This window comes from Malaclemys terrapin, chromosome 6 (genome assembly GCF_027887155.1).
Source record: "Malaclemys terrapin pileata isolate rMalTer1 chromosome 6, rMalTer1.hap1, whole genome shotgun sequence".
In the NCBI taxonomy this organism is placed as follows: domain Eukaryota; kingdom Metazoa; phylum Chordata; order Testudines; family Emydidae; genus Malaclemys; species Malaclemys terrapin.
Genome location: NC_071510.1, coordinates 4,354,147 through 4,371,757, shown reverse-complemented (window position 1 = coordinate 4,371,757; position 17,611 = coordinate 4,354,147). Strand labels below are relative to the sequence as shown.

Here is a 17,611-nt window from a genome sequence, read left to right as displayed (position 1 = left end):
CACTATGTCTCAGTCAGGCTCAGACTCATCCCATGAACCTTTTTTTTAATCAGTTACACAAACCATACTTATTGAGGCAGGAAAATATTATACAGGGCTAAGATTTTTGGAAGTGACTAACGATTTTCAGGACTCAACTTGGGACACCTTAGAAGGGCCGGATTTCCAGAGGGCAGATGCTCAGTGCTATCTGAAAATCAGGCCATATTAAGGTGCCACAGGTTGGACTCCCAAACACTGAGGAACCCCAAATCATTAGTCACTGTGGAAAATTTTGGCCTATTTTTTTTCAATGAAAGAAACAGTTTTCTAAAAGAAAAACTGGAAAAATGGTCTTGATGGATGTGCAAGGCATTGCTGATAGACCACAGATACATCTAACAATAAAACAGAACCTACTTCTGTCCAGCTACAGATTCTTAACACCTCCATCACTGAACTATCCCAGGCCACATATACAACTCGGAATAGCACCTCTTGGGTGGGAAGTAACCCCTGGCATAAGCCACTATTTGCTGGTTTCAGCCCATGAGGTGCCATGTCTCCCATGTGTCACCAACAACCCTCAGCTTCCATTGAATATTACGGTCCAGATCCGCAGCTGGTGTAACCAATCCACTCACTTCAATTGAGCTGTGCTGAATTACACCACTGAGGATCTGGCCAAATATGGTACATTTTAACATCCTGATTCTTGGTTCACCCCCATTTACCAATATATTGATACTCCTTCAACACTACTTCATTGTTCAACTGCCTTTAAACAGCAGCCCTTGCAAATGATATGCTAGTTACATCTACCTCTATACAAACATTTGCTAACCACTGTCCCGTGGAGTTACTCTGGACTTACACAGGCAAGAGAGAGACCAGAAGTGGGCCTACAGCCATAGAGGGTGGGAATGTCAGAAAATGAGAAAAGGAACCCTCTGTAGTTTTAAACAAGCACACACACATTTTTGTTTTGTGCTACAGACCCCATCGTGCTTCTTGGCTGCTACTCACAAGTCAAAGAGGACATTGTGCTGGGGGCAGACACCCAAGTTCTGCCTGATGGTGCTGAGCTCAGAGCGGATATCTTTGCCCAGGATGAAGGCCGTGCCCGAGGTCGGAGGAAATAAGCCAGTTAAAATGGACCTGAATGACAAATGCAGTAAATAGTAAGTGAGCTCCAAAACGTCACAGCACAATCCAAATCAAGAGGGGGCTTGTTCCACATGCACTAGGGAATGAAAGGACAATGGCTAGGATAGAGGCTTGCTGATATCCCCTATCACGTGATTATTCACCAAAGGAAAACAATCAGAGAAACATCTCGCACGTGAGCTTTCAGTTTTAATGGGAGCTGGACTGAACCACATGCTAATGGTTCTGTGAGAGAGAAATATCCTCCCCACTCTCTAAAAGCTATTAATGCTTTCAGAATTCATTTCCTTATTCTGATAAAACAGGGTCACAAAGAGGGTTATTAAAAAGTGCTGCTGACACTGTACCAAGTCAGCCACAGTCTTGATCTGGAACCGTGACAATTCACTGGCATCAGAATGTTCCATTCCCCAATATCGGTGTATTTCATGGGCCAGATTCTCAGCAGATGTAAATCAGCGGAGATACAATGATTTACACCTGCTGAGTCTCTGGCCTGGAATATTTAATCTACACACCTATCCACATGCACATATTATATTGTCACGTTTAGACAAAACACTAGGTTTCAGAACCACTCTAACAAGAGCGCCTCCCCCACCCTTAAAAATACTGTCCTTACATGGTTGTGGTTTTCCCAGCTCCATTGTGTCCCAGAAAGGATGTGATCTGCCCTTCAAAGAAATTCAGTGTGAGCCCATCCACGGCAACCTTCTTGCCATCACGATAAATCTTCACCAGGTTCTGAATGGAGACCCCCAGGCTAAGATGAGTGGGTTCCTCCTCCATGCAGTCTGCGAGAAGAATAAGTAATCAGCAAGGCAGCGTAGAATAGACACAGCACCAAGAGTATTAATACACATCTTTCCTTGGCCAGTGAGAACCCGCAGTGAAGTGGACCATCTAAGAAGCTTCCTAATCTCCCTTCCCAGGGTGTTAGCCCTCCATGGAGGTTCACTTTAGCTTGGCACTAATTAGTTCTTTGGAGGCCAGCTGTAAGGGCCTAATCCAATGCCAGATGTAGTCAGCGGATACGTATCCACTGACCAGATCAGGCCCCATGTCAGAGAGGACCCAGTCCTGTGAGATACTGAGCACCCCCCTATTGAAATCAATGGAAGTGGAGGGAATGCCACCGCTCACAGGTTCATGCCTCAATGCCAAAGGAGAGCCCAGTCCTGCCGGCCTTATTTGGGCAAGATTTCCAGTGATGTATGTGGGAGTTTTATTGGAATAAGGACTGCACAATCATGCTCACCTTCTGTTAGTTATCAGGGGAATGAATAGTGAGTAGGACAGGAGCAGCTTTAATTTCATGATGCTAAATCCGGACATCCTTTCACACAGGCCTTATCCAGGGCAAGTCCCCAACTTCATTCATTTAAACCTAAGCACCTGCCTTCTGGCCCCGCGTGGGTCAGACACTTACTTTCCGATGGCCCTTTGTGATCAGAACGAGCGTGCCGCCTCTCCTCAGATTCCTCACCGAACCAATAGGACTTTGTAAAGGGGAAGTACCAAGGCCTGGGAATTCCATACTGGCCTAAATGGGGAGGAAAGCATTCACGTGAGCCCAGCAACAGCCACCATAATGTCTCTATATTTAAAGACAGAGGGCAAGTACTGAAGCATCGTATCTCCAGCTGTCGGGCCTTGGAGAAGAGCAGCACGTACACGAGAAGGTGAAAATCCCCCTTCTAGAATGGAAATTGGTGACAGATTGAGAGAGAGATTTTAGCCAGGTGGGGAATATTAGACGATTTCAAAATGTTACAACCAATCTTCCCAAATCCCACTTTACTCTAATAGTTAAAGGCCCAATTGTGGGAGGTTCTAACCACCCTGTGTCAGGTATCAAGTGTCCTCAACTCCTGGCAAAGCCAATGGGAATTGAAGAGGCTGAGAATCTCATAGGAGGTGCTAGCACCTGGCTGGACTGAGCCTAGTTTCTCTGTATGTGGGGGAACTTGGAAATTGTCCAGGAGTTTGATCAGTGGCTTTGATGTGATAATATTGATGGTGCGGGGTTGCCCCCTTCTGTAACATGTGCTGCCTGGCACATGAAACGCTCTTGACGAATGGGCAGGAATACACAGGACCCACAAAGAGCAGAACACCATGTCTCTAGGCAACAGTAAAGGCTCACCTGGGAAGACAGACTCAATGTACCAGGTCATGACCCCATAGAGGAACGTATCAAACAACATCATGAAGGCAGATGTGGTGAGGTTGAAGCCATCTTCTTCAAGGGGGCTTTCAAAGAGGTTGTCCCACTGCACGCCAACCCCCTGCTCCTCAAACAATGCAAAGTACTCGCAGCCAAACCCAAAGGCGACCGGGGACAGCAGGCTCTAGAAGAGCAAGATGTTTACACTCTTGAGACCATTCACAAACTCATCTCTTCCTCTTTAAAAATCAACGGAGAGGGGACTGCTCAGCCCTCATGCTAGTGTCATGACTCAAAACACAAAGGGGGGAATCTGGGCCCTACTGAAGTCAATGGCAAAACTCCCGGTGGGGCCAGGATTTTCACTTGGGGCTCAGCAAACTCCCATTGCCTAGTTTTGTGCTTGCATAGCCCTCCTGAGTTTGAAAGCTTGACTCCTACTCAAACGTGACGGGTTCGTGATGCTCTTAGAAGAGACTGAAACAAGGAGCAGAGGTAGAGAGAATGATGCAGTAGAATGTGTGTGTGTGTGTGTGTGTACACATATAAGTAAAATGAGGGGATTCTCTACCCCTAGTAACCAGCAAGGACTTCCTTTTAGCTACAGAAACATGTTGTCCTTGTTTGTTTTTATTGAGTCACCCTGGGAAGAAAACCCAGGTTTAAATTCCCGGGGGGCGGGGGCGCAATTGGAAACCCAAAATAGTTCTGCAACCACCTCAAAAGTAAGAACATAAGAATGGCCATACTGGGTCAGACCAATGGTCCATCTAGCCCCATATCCTGTCTCCCAGCAGTGGCCAATGCCAGGTGCTTCAGAGGGAATGAATAGAACAGGCAATTATCGAGTGATCCATCCCCTGTCATCTACTCCCCGCTTCTGGCAGTCAGAGGCTAGGGACCGCCCAGGCATGGGGTTGTGTCCCTGACTATCTTGGCTAATAACCATAGATGGACCTATCCTCCATGAACTTATCTAATTGTTTTTTAAACCCCATTATAGTTTTGGCCTTCACAACCTCCCCTGGCAACAAATCCCACAGGATTACTATGTGTTGTGTGAAATACTTCCTTTTGTTTGTTTTAAACCTGCTGCCTATTAATTTCATTGGGTGATACCTGGGGTTCCTGTGTTACATAAAGGGGTGAATAACACTTCCTTATTCACTTTCTCTACACCAGTCACGATTTTATAGACCGCTATCATATGCCCCCTCAATCCTCTCTTTTCCAAGCTGAAAGTCCCAGGTTTTTTAATCTTTCCCCATACAGAAGCTGTTCCATAACCTTAAAGATTTTTGTTCCCCTTCTCTGTACCTTTTGCAATTCTAATAGATCTTTTCTGAGATGGTGTGACCACAACTGCACGCAATATTGAAGGTGTGGGCGTACCATGGATTTATATAGTGGCATTATGATCATTACTGTCTTATTCCTATCCCTTTCCTAGTGGTTTCTATCATTCTGTTCGCTTTCTAGACTGCTGCTGCACATTGAGCAGATGTTTTCAGAGAACTATCCACAGTGACTCCAACATCTCTTTCTTGAGTGGTAACAGCTAATTTAGATCCCATCGTGTTGTATGTATAATTGGGATTATGCTTTACAAAGTACATTACTTTGCACTTATCAATATTCAATTTCATCTGCCATTTTGTTGCCCAATCACCCAGTTTAATGAGATCCTTTTGTAAGTCATTGCCTGCTCTGAGAGCCCTTTGCCCTGGGTACAGTGGAAAACAATGGCCTCTTGCACCCCACAGCCCCACACGCTAAAGAGCCACCGAGCGCTTTGCTGGCCACGGCATGATATTCAATACAGCTCCTCCGCGCCAAGCCCGCCGCGACTCACCGCGAACATTTTCAGCGAGACGCTCACGTAGTCCTGCCAGGCAACGCACAGCACGTAGGGCAGGTAGAGGGTGAAATAGATGATCCCACCACAGGCTGTTGCCAGGTTGGCCCTGGAGAACATGGTGCTGATGAGGAAGCACTGCAAGATGGTCACCACGGCAAAGACGGAGAGGAAGACAAACACCACGCTGGGGTCGCTGTAGGGCAGCAGGTTTCCCATCTGGGCAAGGAGGAGATACATGTCTCACAAGGCAAACAGGGCTCATTGAGAAGCAATCAACAGGGCCCACTTGCAGAATCGCAATTCAGAACAGAACTACCTTTTAACTGCTTTAGCTGCCTGGTCCTGTAAGCAGGAGGGATTGTGACCGTGCCAGAGGTGCGTTTTGCCCTAGACATGGTACTCTGCACACTGAGATGCATTGAAACAATTAACTGAAGCACGCCTATTGTTTTAAATCGTACCCCTGGCCGTACATTTACTCATCTAGATATTTGCCTAGTTTTACAACAGGCTACATAAGAAGCACTAGCGAAGGCAGCGAAAACTAAAATTTCATACAGACAGTGGCTTGTTTATGGTGCTCTATATACTATACCCTGAAATGTAGGTACAACATTTATAGTCCAGTTGATTTATTTTATAATTATATGGTAAAAATGAGAAAGTCAGCACTTTCTCAGTAATAGCGTGCTGTGACCCTTTTGTATGTTTGTCTGATTTTGTAAGCAAGTAGTTAAGTGAGGTGTAACTTGGGGGTACACAAGACAAATCAGACTCTTTAAAGGGGTACAGTCATCTGGAAAGGTTGAGAGCCACTGTTTCAAATCACTCAGCCTCGTTTTGGAACCAAGAGCCCCTTCCCAGTGAGTCACGGCCTGATCCAAGTTCCTAGAATATTAATGAACCCCAGATCATTCGTTATCAGGCTGATTGTCAGCAGGGCCCTGCGTCATGCCGCCCCACAGGAGATCAACACTGCTGAGAAGGGGAAAGAGAGAAACTCTGATGGTGCCAGCCTCACCTTCAGAATCAGCACCAGAAGCCCAGCGCTCATGAGGAGGGGGATAAGGCTGCTGATGAACCAGCTGAACCAGAGGATACCATTGTCCAGGCCCATGATTCTCATGGTCTCCTTCAGCCGGGCTTCCTTCTCGTACACAATCCCCTTGATTATTACAGCCACCGAGTAGATCCAAGCCAGAGTCATGAAGAGGGGCATGGAACGGCCCATGACACGCAGGAATCTGGTGGCAGGAAGGGAAAGAGCCAGGGGGAAGATTGTTGCGGTTATTTGCTTTAGAGAGCGTCACCAAGGGCTGCCGGGTACCCTACAGGTGCAGAGGAGGAGGATCACAGTACTGCCGAGAGGTCCCTGTTGGGGCCAGGGCTCCATTGTGCAAAGCGAAGCATGCACACAGGGCCAGGTCCTCACCTGGTGTAAATCGGCGTCGCTCCCTGGAAGTCACCGGGGGAGTGAGCGACTCACAAGCCTGCGCTGCTGCTGTTAGCAGGGCAATGCTTTATGACCTTCCTAGACTAGTCCCCAGCCGCTTCCAGGCCAGACTGCAACTGCACAAGCCTGGGTGGAGGAGAGCACCCAGGGACCAATCACAGCTACACTCCCTGCCCCCTCCATTGCTGACCCCTGCCACTCCAGCCAGAGGCCTGGCCAGGCACCGAGAGGGGGTGATACAGTACTGTCCCGATAATGCACTCTCCCACCCCGCCCCACTCTGCAGTTGGGAGGCACCATCCTCCACAGAGCTCTCCTGGGGCAGGGCCTCAGGAGCCATCCTAGAGCCAGAAACGCTTTGGGTACCTGCACAGAGCGATACACTCAATCCCACATTAAGGAGCCAGGTTCATGCACCAGTATAGGAATGCACAGGTACCGCTAGACCAAATCAGCAGGGTAACAGAAGGCCCAACCCTGCCCATCAATGCCAGTGGCCACACTCCCAGTGACTCAGGATCAGACACGGACCCTGCTACCTGGTCGACCTACTGCATAACTTACATATCATCCACATAACAGGGGTAGGGCATCTGCTGCACGTAGACACCAGTCTTCTTCTCTGTGCCCGTCAGCGCCCTGATGATCGCCTGCTCCACAACATCCTGCAAGTACACAAAGCCGCCCCAGACATACCGCATGTCTTCAAAGGGGTCAGCACGAGGACCGGGGTCCCAGTACCTAAGCCAAGGGAACAAAGATCACCTGTTAGAAATCCTTACAGGCCGAGAGTCTCCCAACACCTCTCTTGAGAAGGCAGCTGGGGAGCACTCACCCATCCTTAATCTTGTTTGTCCTTTCCACATTGTCTATGTCCATCCGTATCTTGTACTTGATGTGAGGAGGCAGCTCTACACTGTTTGGGGTGATTTCAGGGAAGACAATGCCAGCCCAGAACTTCCTCTCCTCCAGGAGCTCCATGGACCTGTTTATGAGCCGCACTTCTGTGGCCACGGGCTCCAGCTTGTCCAGGTTGACACACTAAATGGAGATAGATTTGTAAGTCCATGGGCAGAGTTTATTACATAGGGACATATGTTGGTAGCTACAGTGATAGAACACAGTTAAGCCTGTGAAACAAGAGGGACCCGGAGATGCTAACACCTTCACCTAAAAGATGAGGCAAAGCTACACTGTGCTGGAACAGACGGTCATTCATTTATAGAGGTGGAATCCAATGAGTTCAATAACGCTTAGAGCTTTAAAACCACAGCAGTGTCTCCTGCCGTCACTGAGTAATACCAGATGCAGAAAAACAAGCATCCAGGGCACTGATGAGATCAGCCATTATCAGCTGCCCATAATGGTGGGGCAGGACTGTCACTGGAATCCACCTGGAACATGCAGGATAAGATTTTTTCAAAGATGGGGGCCTAAAGTTAGGCTCTTCTGTCCGTATTTTGGCACCTAAGCGAGCAGCCTGAGTTTCAGAAGTGCTGACCACCCAGCAGCTCCCCCTGAGGCTAGGACACTTAGATGCCTAAATGTGGGCTTAGGAACAATCGTTTCAGATTTTAAATCTTGGCTGCAATGTTTTATGGCTTTCTTGATGCAAATCTCCTAGGAGCACTGATGGTGCGAACCATGACACTGCAAACCCAGACACCAAACTACCACTCATAAGCGCTGAGCTTTTTACAATATGACTCTCCAGGACCCCTTGCAGAGGGCATGGCTTGGCCTTGTACCGGAGGACATGCATGAGCAAACGTTACCTAACAGCAGCAGCAAGCTCACCTCCATGAAGCGGGAGATGGTTTGGACGGCCTGGTCAGTCTCATTGAAGGCATCCATCCAGGTGTACGTGGAGCCATTCACTGGCTGAATATTCTCTGAGGACTTTGCCAAGAACAGGGCAACATCTTGAACCGTCCACGTTGAGCTGCTCAAGTGAGTGTCCCAGAGGCTTTTGCTTTTCAGCAGTGTCTGCAATTTTGGTGCCAGGGGAAATAATGACCGTTAGGCTCAGGTTTGGATTCCCCCCAGCAAGGCAGAGCTTGTACCAAGCTACCATGACTCTTTCCCCTTGGACCTGGAAGTCCAGCTCCGGACAAGGACCGAGAATGGAGAGTTTACTGAGCACATGAATGCTCTTCAGCATGCCGTGTTGCTAATTCTGCCAACGCACGGGACTTCCATCAGAGAAGCCCAGGTTCCCAGAGTGCAGCATCACATTAACTGCAGTGGGACAAAATGAAAATTCCCAGGGGAAAATAACAATCAGGGGAGACGCAGAATTGGTAGTGTCAAATGGGGTGCCCAAGTTGCCTGACCGAGGGGCCTCGTTTGGCAGCTTGCTAGATGACTGAAGGCTACTCCCAGTTCGCATGACAATAAACACGTTGCAGCTACTCTTAGAGAACACAAATCCCAGCACAGATCGGCCACCTACATCATGGTCTAACTATCTGGTAGAGGCAGTATTGTCTGGTGGGTAGGCCACAGGACTGAGACTTGGTAGGCCGGGATTCTAATCCCTGTTCCGTCACTGGCCTATTGTGCGACTTTGGGCAAGTCACTTTGTCGCTCTGTGTCTCAGTTTCCCCTCCCACACTTTGTCTGTCCTGTCCATTTAAACTATGCAGGGCCAGGACTATCTCTCCCAATGAGTGTGCACGGGAGAGCACACTCCTAGCACAGTGGCATCATGATCTTAGCCTAGGCTGAACTGGAACACAAATAGGAATCTCCAGATCTATCTAAATCCCTCTATCTGAGGTATTCACAGGGTGCCCAACACCGTATGTCCTGCCTTGCAGGCTGAGAGTTGACTCTGGACTGCTCTCTCTACTGCAGGTGGAGGGCAGCAGAGAACCACACACTTTGGACACTCAGAGCCTGCCCAATGATACAGTAAATACACTCCCAGCCTCATAGGCACATTTGATAACAACTCTCCAGCAGGTGGCAGCCTTGTTCCGGTCTCTGGGAAAGTGGGAAGAGTTGCAAAACAACCTCCCGGCCCCCAACCAAACAAAACGCCATCCTTGGAAAGCAGGGAACCACAAAGGAAGGAGGAGATTTTTCAGCTAATTGGTGGTTGCTACATGCTGCTGACACCTTCCAAACAATTCTTTGCTTTGAGCAGAGCCGAAGGGGTGATCGAGTGTAACCGGGAATTCAATTCCCAAGGTGCTAAGCGTAAATATCAATGCAGCAAGGCTGACCCTGCCTCCTCTGATGTGTATTTATTATAAGTTACAGCCCATTGTTGCTCTGGACGCAAAGAGGTTACACCAGGAGGAACTGCTGGCTGAACCATCTATCTCACAGACAGAGCGGGTAACAACGTTAAAGGGAAGGGACATCCCAAATATGTAGGACAAATACTAAAATACTTAATGAAAGAATCTATGGAGGAGGGATGTTAGAGGAAGGCTAATCTTGGGACTAAAGGCACTGAACTGGGAGCCAGGAGATCTGGGTTCAGTTCCCATCTGTGCCACAGACCCTGGGGTGATCTTGGGCAAGTCATATAATCTTGTGTCTTAGTTCCCCGTCTGTAAAATGGAAATGTACTTCCTTTGACTGTTTATGCTGGAAGTAAGATTGTCTCCTATACAACTTTACCACATGTAACATTACCTACCATATAAGGATCAGTAGAAAAGAGGGAAGCATTCACTGCAAAGGATATGGCTAAGCAGAAGAACAACACATCTAAGGAATGGTTACAAACTATACAAATAGGAAATTGACTTTTGAGCATACTTCAGACTAAAGAAAGGTAAAGAATTTAACCTGAATAGCTGTTTCAGACACACAGACAGTGCAAATGGGAACGAGATTAAAAAAATAACAAGGCAAAGCAGGAAAAAAGGGCAGAATACGCCAGGCTGGTGAAGGAGAACACAGGAAAGAAAAACAGAAATGGAAAGAGGGCGATTGTGCTCCAGCACTTTCTCCTGTCCCTTCTGTGTCTATATTTTGTCTCCTTAAGGTCGGCTCATCCAAACACTCCTTACAGCAGCCAGCAGACGCACACTATTTGTATTCACGTTGTTCATGTTAAAAGCAAACACGCACTGTTCTCTGAGCTCCTGCTCCTTTCAAGTCAATGGGGGTGTTGTCATACACCCCCACCAGAAGTAGGATCCAGCCCCAAATGTCAAACAAGAGGTAGAAAATCATTTCTCCTTTCAGTGCCCCTTCAGCTGCAAGGAGCTTGACATAAACATCCAGTGACCTGCAGGGCTGGAACTCGGAATCTAACCATTCGGTAACACTATCGTCTGCCTGTCTCACAGAAGGCATGTCATTGGGTTTAAACAAACAGCCAGCAAGGTCATTAGGCCAAAGAACTGACCTACCATGACAGTGGCCCCAGCTGGAAGGTCTTGTGTTTTGGCCTGATAAGTATGTAACTGATCTTTGTTCCAGCTCTAAATTTAACAGAACGCCGATGGCATGACTTTGCCCGCTACTCACAATAAAAGACCCCATGCACACGCATTGGGATAGGTGATGGGGAAAGAGAGCGATGCCTTGAAAATTGAACTATAATGGTATTTGTTAAAACAAAGCAGGGGACTGGAACTCTTAGGAACCTCAGGAAGCCTCTGCTAGAATGGAGATGGTTAACAACAAGTATAAAATACCAGCTCACTTGGTTTGTGGATCTCGCTTCAAAACGCACCACTCGCTTTTCAAGGGACATCTGATTGCAAACCAGTATTCAAAGGCTGGCCCTGCAGCAGGGCTGTGCAGCTCCCTTTACAGTTTCTGGGCCTGATTCTGACCTTAGTTAGACCAGCGTAATCAAGAGTAACTCCCATCAAGCCAGCACCTCCATTAGAGTGATCAGAGTCCAGCCAATCATCTCCAGCATTTTCAGGCCATGGGGAGAATGCAGCGGGGGGGGTGGAGGGGCAAAGAATACTTTACACTTCCATTCAGTGGGGATATTTGTCTAGCTTTACTGGGGAGACAGCAGTAATGCTGGTTTGGACTGTTCTAAAGGGCCTGATTCATCACTGTGCCACTCCAGTTTTCCCTCGGTGTAACTTCCGTGGGGAAGGTGCCGACGGTCTGACTTGGAGTCCACCCGATCAATGGAGCTATGCCAGCATGTAAGCGCAGTAATGCAGCAGATTTATTTTATACGTTAGGCCTGATTCTCTTCTTGCTTACACGGGTGTAAAGCAGGAGTTACTCCGCTGAAGCCAAGGGATTTATAACAAAGGTGGGAGATCATATTCAGACTCACTGCTCCTTCAGGTAAGTCAGCACGGCAGCATTTGCTCTTCAATTCAAAATGAGCCCAATCCTGCCGATGCCTCACTTCAGCCCCCAGTTCCCATGGCACTCAATGGGATCTGAGGGTGCTTGACACCTCCCAGGATCAGTCCTTGGTTTGTGACTGCTTTCTACAAGGTCTACCTCATGCTAACTCCAAGACAGCAGTTGCCCTGGTACTTACGGGCATTTGCTGTTACAAAGGAGAACACAGCATAGCACGTTAAATGTGTCGGGAACCCTGCTCTCCAGGTTATACACATGTAGTAGTCAGCAGTGAAGAAGAAAGAGCGGATCCCAGGCAAGGCAGATGGAAAGCAGTGGTTAATCACACTCTGCTTCCGTTCACGGCACTGTGTGACATGATTACAGGGCGCTCATATGTCACATACTGGACTTAAAAATCCCTTGTTCTCCACTCAGATGGGCCAGATCCTCAACTGATGTAAACTGGTGCAACTCCAGTGAAGTCAGGGGCGCTCTGCTGATTTACACCAGTGGAGGAACTGACCCAGTTGTGTCTAGTTCATTATTCAGTTCTCATTTCACGTACACACAGCTTCAGACAAGGCTAAAACCTTCCTTCTCGAATCGGAGCTGCCATGCAAGAGAACTTGTCTCAAGGAATGACCATGCAGTGTTGTGCATACAGCTCAGGACTGAAGTGCCAGTCACATCCCCAAAATAAACACTTCAGGCAAGGACAAAGTTATCTGAGAAATGAAAGGTATGTCTACACTGCAATTAACCCCCTCTGGCTGGCCCATGCTAGCTGGCTCGGGGTCAGCCTAAGGGGCTGTTTAATTGCAGTGTAGACTCGGGTGCTCTGGCACACTCCTACCTCAGTGTCTTAGAGCCCAAGCTCCAGCACGAGTCAGAACGTCTACACCACAATTGAACAGTCCCTTAGCCTGAGTCAGCTGACATGGGCCAGCCGCAGGGGTTTCATTGCAGTGCAGACATACCCACAGTGACGGCATACTGACCCGGATCAGATCCATTTCCTGGCTGCTTTCCATGAACGTCCAAATCTTCGGGCTTATCTCCTCCCACATCCCTCCTAGGTCCCGGAACACGCCCAGCTCCTGGAAAGTCCTGTTCACCTGCCAGCAAAGGGGAAGGATTATTCCAAAATTTCAGCATTGCAGGTCGGAGCAGCAGCAGGCCAGGTAGGCAGAGTGCAAATCTAGGCACTGCGCTGCCCAAGTTTTATTGGTAACGTGGTAGCTACAGCAAGGAGAAAAATCACACGTGTTTGAAAATAAAAATATCACAAGCTAGTACATTTGCGTGCCCAGGATCTCAATGCCTTTGTAGGCCACTTTAAAGGGCTGAATTATGTCTGGCTCTTTCATGAGTGTGCACGGGGAGCAGCGTACAAAAAGCCTCCCCCCCACACACACTTTTCATGTCAGGGCCATTCAGGAAAGCACTAGGACTGCTGCTTCCCAGTGCTCCCAGAAGTGAGTGTCTCCCCAAAGGAGGTGGGAAGGAGACGCAGCATGGGTATCCCCCAGCCACCCCTCCTGTCTTCCAGCCCCCTTTTCTCTGTGAGGCTTCAGCAGAGAACATAGATCAGCTCTGCGCTACAGGATAATAACCTTTATACTTGAGGGGTGTTCCCTGGGCTGGTTACACCAGCAGTAGGGCCACAGAACAAAGCTGTGAACTGCACGGATGGGTCTGGCCCCGTCTCTTCTGTGCTGCTTATAGAGGGGACAGGGTTCTATAGCCTACCTCAGTCATGACCTGCCTCGTGACCGGGGTGTCAGGAGTGTACAGGATCTTCCCAATAAGCAAAGGCTTCAGAGCCCTCCAAATAATTCGGGAAAGCGGACTGGATTCAAGATTCTTCAGCAGCTCATTGCAATAGGGTGCTAAACAGGAAGAGAACATGCATGAGCTAAGCTAGAGACACGGTATCGAACAGCTCAAAGGCACTTACTCATGGGCAAGCGTGTCACACACGTGTGCATTTTAAAAACAGAAATATCTGAGCCAAGAGGGTTGGAGTTAAAAAGAAAACACCCTGAGCTGCACAGCTTGACCAGAAACCCAACGCCTCTCACTGTGATCTGGAGCTCTGAAAGTCACCAAGGGGCATCTGCACAGCATCCATCGTGAAAACCAGGCCCCGGTGCAAAGCGAGCGCTGCTCACTGATTACAAAGCACAGTTCAATCCAAAGAGCACATCAAAGACCCAATTTTCAAAGGGTCAGTAGCCAGATCTGCAGCAGAGCTCAGCACCCCATGTGCACCCCCAGGGCAGAGCACTTTGCAAATCCAACCCAGGGTAGCACTCCCAAAGCCCTACCCAAAGCCTAGATTAGTCAGTGGGAGCCTTCAATGGGCTCTGTGTCAGGTCCTTACACTGCCATTATAAGAACATCTCACATCATATGGAACGGTCTCCACTACCCTATCACGCCGTATATGAGCATGTAAATACACACACGCCTTGAGTCATTATCTGGCTATCCTGTCACCCTGTGGGACAGTCTAGCGGAAGCGGAGGCCTCTAACGATTCACACACTCGTAACATGAATAGGCACGTTGCCCAGGACCGGATCTCACTTACTTGTAGAATTATCATAGAAATTAGCTGCATCCTCCTCCGTGCTGTTGCCTCCAAACAGGGCTTTGTAGTTGTTGTCCTCGTACCAGTTGAGAGATTTGATTTTTAACCCTCCCCCCTCCGGGTGGCCACACACGATCCGCGACACCGCCTGGTAGATCTGGGTAGAGGAGCTTGTGGAGTTCACATTGGTCAGAAACATCACCTCCTGCCTCATATCACTCCAGCTCTTCATGCCCGCCAGCTGCAATGCACGGGGACAAAGGGCTTGCTTATTTCATTTGCATGGAGCAGATATTTTGATATCAAAGCATTTGTCTCCACAAACACCGGATCTAATTTAATAAACCAGCTACGAGAAACAGACCTTGGAAAAGCAAAAGGCACGATCAGTGGGGGGACCTTGCACTCAGGAAATGTCCCATGTATGCAGGGGGGTGGGGGCTGGCTTCTGTTGTGCCATCTCCTTTATTCTGTGTTTTTCAATGACATCGCAGAGAAAATCCTTAGCCCCTGCCCTCCCGTGAACTCCATTCCTTCTCATGGCTGCACCCCATTCCCATTCCAGCAGGGTCCCCTCATTTGGCGACAGAATGGGGGTGGGGAGGAGTGAGCCAGAAGGAGAGGTAGGGAAATAATAAAGAGTGAGTCAAACTAATCAGATGCAGCTTTGCAACATTCAGAGGCTGAGATACGGGACCCAATTCTCTACTGGTGTAAACTGGCATAGCTTCACTGAAGTCAATGGGCTTGTGCCAATTTACACGGGTAGAGAATTTGGCCCATGAGGTCAGATATCACTTTCCTCCCACCCTCCCTTTATCAATGGCATTCCCAGACAATCCTTGATGGTCATGCGGCAAGTCCAGCTGCAGCTAAACTTCAGGGTCACAACAGGGATCTTCATTGGCTCCGCAACCATTAAAACCAGCCAGCCTCCCTTGGCATTTCCCTAACACAAGGTGCAGGTTTCAGAGTAACAGCCGTGTTAGTCTGTATCCGCAAAAAGAAGAACAGGAGTACTTGTGGCACCTTAGAGACTAACAAATTTATTAGAGCATAAGCTTTCGTGGACTACAGCCCAAGTGGGCTGTAGTCCACGAAAGCTTATGCTCTAATAAATTTGTTAGTCTCTAAGGTGCCACAAGTACAAGGTGCAGGGGCATTAACACTACAGATTGGCTACGAAGAGTCTATCTTCCACCAGAAACAGTCTCCATCACTCTGACATTAGCATCCATGTCCACTCACTTACAAAGTGATGCAAATAAAAACACCACAGGGCCGGCCTATGACACTACAGTAATATACTGTGCTTTAAGAGAGAAGGCCAGATACCCAGAGTGTGTAAAATGGCACATCTCCACTGATGTCCATTTATACCAGCTCACAATCTAGCCTGTAATGCTTCAGACCATTATTTTCAGAGCTGCAGCTCCCATTAACTTCAACTGGAGCTGGGCACGATGGACACTTTTGGAAAATATCAGGCCACCTTAACTAGAGGTGTTGCTATATTCGCCACCTATTGTAACAACAACGACGCACGTTAGTATTGGTGAGCTGAACTGCTTCACTAGCAATGTGTAAAAGGGTTTCTGAAATCTATCAGGAAGAAACTAAATTACACAGTAGCGAGAAGTGTTGGTCCCAGGATATGAGAGACACAAGGTGGGCGAGGTAATATCTTTTACTGGACCAGCGTCTGCTGGTCCAAGTGACGAGCTTTCGAGTTACACGTAGGAGAGTGATGAAGAGCTTTGTGTAGCTCGAAGGCTCACCTTTTTCACCAACAGAATTTGGTCCAATAAAAGATATTACCTCACCCACCTTGTCTCTGTAATAACTAGAAGGCACTACAATATTGCTACCAAAATGCCTCCAACCCCCAACCCCAGACCTATAAACCTGAAGCTGCTCTCATGTTCTGCATTGCTATCCAGTATGCTACCCTGATCATCTTGTTCCCTTCTTCCCTGCCCCCTCTCCTGATCTATACTGCACACCCCACTGCTTCCCAAAGCTTTGATACAAACACAGGGGCTGGAAGCAGTGAAACCTGGAGATCCTGAAGAGCCTAGGCACCTGCAAAGGAAAGAGGGTTCACCCCAGGAATCCTGGGACAGCCTGGGGAGCTGGGCTCTCAAGACAGCTAATCAGCCTCTCCCTCCCCACTGGACCTACAGTTCCTTCCTGAGCTCCAAGGGTCCTGAGTGGGGCATTTCCAGGCTTGGAAGAATCAGATTTTTATTGGTAAATGTCGATTTCTCTGTATCCACGCCAGGGGCGGCTCTATGTTTTTTGCCACCCCAAGCATGACAGTCAGGCGGCCTTTGGTGGCACACCTGCGAGTGGTCCGCAGTCATGCGGATTCGGTGGTGTTTCTGCGGGTGATCTGCTGGTCCCGTGGCTTCGGCGTATCCGCCGCTGAATTGCCGCCGAATCCGCGGGACCGGCGCACCTCCCACAGGCACGCCGCCGAAGGCCGCCTGACTGCCGCCCTCACAGCGACCAGCAGGCCGCCCCCCGCGGCTTGCTGCCCCAGGCACGCGCTTGGTATGCTGGTGCCTGGAGCTGCCCCATATCCACGCAAACTGACAAAAATATTTCCATTGTTAATAATCAAAATTTACAAAGTAGGAAAAATGCTGCTTAAAAACTTCTTACTCAAAATCCAGTGATTTAGACTCTTGAATTGGACTGGTTACAAATGGATTAGGAACGAAGAGTAAACAGCTATGGTTTGTTTATTAAAGGATATTTATTATGTATATTTTGACATGTGATGTTGACAATCTGTGTTAACAGTTTAACCTTTAGATTTCTGAATCACAACGAGTACTGTTGTTGGAGAATTGTCTGGCCTCTGCCCCCCAATTTCCCACAGATGTGAAAATTTAAATTGATAAACATCTAAAAAAATGCTTTAAAAACATTGATATTATCCATCAATGTAATAAAGAAATAAAACTCTAATTCTGCCAAGCCTAAGTATAACACAGAGGCACATGGGAATGGCTGCCCACGGGTTTCCAAGAGCAGGAGGGAAAGGAAACATGCCCCAGAGCTGTTGCAATTCTGTGACCCACTCTTCCACAACTTCTCTTGGCTTTTG

The 17,611-nt window shown here is 48.2% G+C and overlaps 1 protein-coding gene across 3 annotated transcripts in view; it reads right to left on the bottom strand.

Annotated features, from left to right (window-relative positions):
* ABCA1 (ATP binding cassette subfamily A member 1) overlaps positions 1–17,611 on the bottom strand; it is a 128,630-nt gene that overhangs the window by 33,451 nt on the left and 77,568 nt on the right. For all 3 annotated transcript variants that reach the window (XM_054031636.1, XM_054031639.1, XM_054031637.1), the window contains exons 9-20: positions 14,500–14,740; positions 13,657–13,796; positions 12,906–13,022; positions 8,422–8,610; positions 7,460–7,665; positions 7,189–7,365; positions 6,193–6,415; positions 5,166–5,387; positions 3,293–3,497; positions 2,576–2,689; positions 1,769–1,940; positions 1,006–1,137 (exon numbers count right to left, since the gene is read on the bottom strand). In XM_054031636.1, coding sequence (XP_053887611.1) covers positions 1,006–1,137; positions 1,769–1,940; positions 2,576–2,689; positions 3,293–3,497; positions 5,166–5,387; positions 6,193–6,415; positions 7,189–7,365; positions 7,460–7,665; positions 8,422–8,610; positions 12,906–13,022; positions 13,657–13,796; positions 14,500–14,740 — 2,138 coding nt within the window. The remainder of the gene's footprint in view (positions 1–1,005; positions 1,138–1,768; positions 1,941–2,575; positions 2,690–3,292; positions 3,498–5,165; positions 5,388–6,192; positions 6,416–7,188; positions 7,366–7,459; positions 7,666–8,421; positions 8,611–12,905; positions 13,023–13,656; positions 13,797–14,499; positions 14,741–17,611) is intronic.